Source organism: Cenococcum geophilum (genome assembly GCF_001692895.1).
Source record: "Cenococcum geophilum 1.58 unplaced genomic scaffold K441scaffold_53, whole genome shotgun sequence".
In the NCBI taxonomy this organism is placed as follows: Eukaryota; Fungi; Ascomycota; class Dothideomycetes; order Gloniales; family Gloniaceae; genus Cenococcum; species Cenococcum geophilum.
Window position 1 is genome coordinate 12,777 of NW_027137611.1, and position 3,909 is coordinate 16,685.

The following is a 3,909-nucleotide window of genomic DNA, read 5'->3' on the forward strand; positions in this document are numbered from 1 at the left end:
AAATATCTTTGTATTAACTACGTATAGTTACGCGTACGTAGCCTTCTCAATTACTACCCCGTTTAGTATATTGTATTCTAGTTTATACCTACTTCTATAACAGATATCTATTAATACTATTTAATGGATTAATTAATTAGAAAACTACCCTATAGCAATTTATTACTTATTTAACTACTAAAATAAAACTTATCTCCCTGTTTACTACTACTGTTAAAATTATTTAGCAATAATAATTATTTAAAGCAATTAGTCTTAATCTAGAACTTGAATTAATTTTACTCTATAATAATATATAAACCGTATAACTACTAAGATAGAATATACTAAAACTGGACACTAAACTTTAATATATTAACGTTTATTAGTACTAGCTTAGACAGAAAGTCTAAAATAAAAAGATTAATATCTAATAGGTTTTTATAGCCAAAATACCTATAAACGGGCTTCCTAAAATCATACCCTATTAAAAGCACAAAGTATAGATAGAGTAGTTAAACTTAGTGGATATTTAATATTAGATTGCTCTTCTATCTAGCAACTAGTACCATTAAAATATTTGCAATATCTGTAATGTCTATAATATTCGCAATATCCGCAATATCTGCAATATTCCATTATAACTACACCATCTTTTTACTACTCCTAAATTGTATCTAAATTTCCTATTTTGGTATAGCTTTAACTATACTATTAAATTTAGGGGGATATATAACCGATTAACAATACTAACGCTTATACTAATTTATAACTCACTACCTTTTTTTTTCCTATTATATATCTTACTACTTATTTCTATTACCTATTACCGACTAAGTAGCGCTATTTACAGCGGCTATTATCGGCATTACCGTTAACCTTTTGCCCCGTATTTTATATGTTTATTCTACTTAATTTCTATAAATTTAGAATTAAGTCGCTTATGCAATTTTATACTATAAAGCTTATAAGGATATATATTATTTATTTTAAGCAGCGAAAAATATAATAAATATCTGCAATTTATTCTGGGTATAAAAAATACGCTTTACCTAATATGGCAACACTCCTAAGGAGGCTTAAATCCGCTCGTTAGGAGCGTGGGAAAGTGTTTATACATCCACTTATAGGCGTAGTATCGATATTGGACTTAGTATTAAGGAAGACACCTCCCAAAAGGGGTAAGTAAGGCTGATGAATCAGGCATGTGATGCTACACTAATACCATTAGTACTGAGTAAAAACCGTTAAAATAAATCCGCAATAAAAAATAAATTGCGCAATTTATCCCACCCTACTATGAAGCCTGTTGTCTATAAAGGGGTTAGTAATATTTGAGGAATATAAAATCCTACATAGTAGTTACAGCGGGGAAACTGAGGTCTTCAGAAATTTGCACTAGAGCTTGTGACCTACATGTAGGTATTCTTTGAAGCCATTGAAGCCTTTTGGCTAACTCCTACATTTTAGTGCGCTAGTATTCTTCAATTAACAGTAGCTCCTTCACGGGAACTCGGTGTTTACACAGCCACTTAAATCCCGGACTATATTTTTACAGCTATATTGCACTCTTCTATCTTCACTACGGGCTCGCTATATCAGACAGTGCTGTAATTGGTCTGGTTGGTTACAAATTTGAGCTCTGTAACCAACCAAAAGCCCACTTGAAGCTCCGAACCGGTTCGGGAACCGGTTTAACCGGTTCAACCAGATGATATTTAATATATTGTAAGGCTTGGCATGGTGTTGAGTTACAATTAATCGTCGACAACGATATATTTAACAATGTCTTCCTTATTACCCTTATCTTCCTCCTGGCTCTTATTGTCCTCATCGTCCTAATCGCCCTTATCGCCCTTGTCACCCTTATTGCCCTTGTAGCGCTTTTTTTGTTAACTACTAGAGCCCTAGCTGGTGCGCTTTTAAGAGGCGGTAGGAGCCTTGCCCGTAGAACGACTACTACTTACAAGGCTACCTCTTCCTCTGCGCAACAATCGACTGGTTGAAATAATAAAGCCCTCCATCGAATTGGCGATAGGTAGAAATAAGGGTAATAGGGATAAGGCAGTAAGGCGACGTAAGAAGGACGCGACGCGTAGAAACGCGACGCGTAGAAATAGGACGCGTAGAAATGGGCGACGCATAACACCAAGCTCGACCCTTAAAATAGTATCCGGAAATAAGGTGGTAGATCTTAACGATTTAGTGGCTTCGGCTCCCTATGTGGCGTGCGCTTTTACCCAAATTATCACCACCAAAGGCCTATACTAACCCTACTGGTTTAGCTGGTTACCCGGTTAATTAGAGAGCTTCAAAACCAACCAGCTGGAAGCCAATCAAAGCTCCTAACCGGTTGCGATTTTGGAGCTTTTCCAACCAACCAACCAATAAGCGAACCAGACCAGTTACAGCACTGATATCAGAATGTGAACTATAAACTCCAATAGAGATCTTGATCTATCCACCAAAGGATTCAACTCTTCAATCAACCAAACTAATTTGACATTCTCATCACCTTGACGGGAAACCTGTGAAGGATGTTAGCGTGATAATCAGTTCTTAGATAGAAAATACGCACCGGATTCGGTCCATCCTACGTTTTTCCAGTAGTCGTAATTACCAAATCCGTAAATGGAGACAAACCATTGAACCCATTCCACAGAAGCATTGGGAGCGTCGTCGGCGAAGAGGCTCATATTCTGTGACTTCAACCACATAAGTAGGTGGATAATGTCTTGGGCGTCTGTCTGCTTCTTTGCCTCAGTTGCTCGTCCGCCAATAGCACCACATTTGGCGTCCAGTATTGCGGCCGGGTGCAGGATCTGCACCGTGGTATTGTTGTGAGTAATGGCCATCGTCTGTGTATTTTGGTTGAAAGTCCCCCTGAAAAGGCACGGAGGTGTAAGAATTTCTATCTCGACCGGCGGAGTGCTCAAGTAGTATGTGTGGAGCGTCCTTGGATCGACGCTGAATTTGGCTTGGCCATATGTTTTGATGAGATCTCGTGCTGCCTTAGTCTGCCCCTGAGGAACGACTACATCAACATCTTCTGTGCCTCTAGAAGAGCCCAGGAGCAAAACAGCTGCACCGCCCACGATGGCATGTTTCGAGTTTGCGAGGAGTTGCGCGAGCGCCGCCGTGGCCTCCTTGACTTGTTCCGGAGTCGGTTTTGCTGCTGATGATGACATATCGACGAGGTTTGGATGTGGTCTGCTAGAGTAAGGATTTGGACTAAAACAGAGTGAGTAGATGTATTTGAAGATGGTACGATTGGGAGAGCAAGGAGTTCTGGATATCTCCAAAATAAATGGATTTGATGGACGAAAGGATTGTCAGGCACAGCCGGAAAAGGAGTGGAATGTAGTTATGTGGCGGATCTTCGCGATGGTCGGGATGAGGATGAACAAGCGGCAGTTTCGAAGGTGTATAAGGTTATACTCTTAGACTAGGTTAATATATCCCAGCTAGACCGGTACTTTATCCCCCTATATCGCTTTAAGTCTCTAGTAGATACGGCTCTTATATAGCAAATCCGCTCTAAACGCCGATACTATTCCTTTAGTTATAAATATATACCCAGGGTGGGCAAAAATCCAATCGATCCGATTTGATACGATACGCGAGATCGTATCGTAGAAGTCAGTGCCACCTCGTGCACGGTCCTACCTCGTGCACACCGCCCAAACCCCACCAAAAAAATTAAAATACATCTTTTTCAAATGCTTATATCTTAATAACTATAATAGCCATTTATATAAAAATTTAAATATGGCTTATTAAATAATAAATTAAGCTTTTTATGAAATAAAAATGTAAAAACTATATAGTATATAATATAATATTAAAAAATTTTTTAATAAAAAGCTTAACTTGTTGCTTAATAAGCTATATTTAAAAATTCATAACGTGTTTTACTATTTAGTGGCCTAC

The 3,909-nt window shown here is 38.2% G+C and overlaps 1 protein-coding gene across 1 annotated transcript; it reads right to left on the reverse strand.

Moving 5' to 3' along the window:
• Window positions 1–2,168: 2,168 nt before the first annotated feature.
• Window positions 2,169–3,556, reverse strand: K441DRAFT_699554 (uncharacterized protein). Its single transcript, XM_067653167.1, has 2 exons — window positions 2,558–3,556; window positions 2,169–2,507 (listed from the first exon to the last, which is right to left on the reverse strand). The coding sequence occupies exons 1-2, from the start codon at window positions 3,165–3,167 to the stop codon at window positions 2,491–2,493; spliced, it is 627 nt and encodes a 208-aa protein (XP_067499249.1). The 5' UTR covers window positions 3,168–3,556; the 3' UTR covers window positions 2,169–2,490.
• Between the last annotated feature and the right edge of the window lie 353 nt (window positions 3,557–3,909).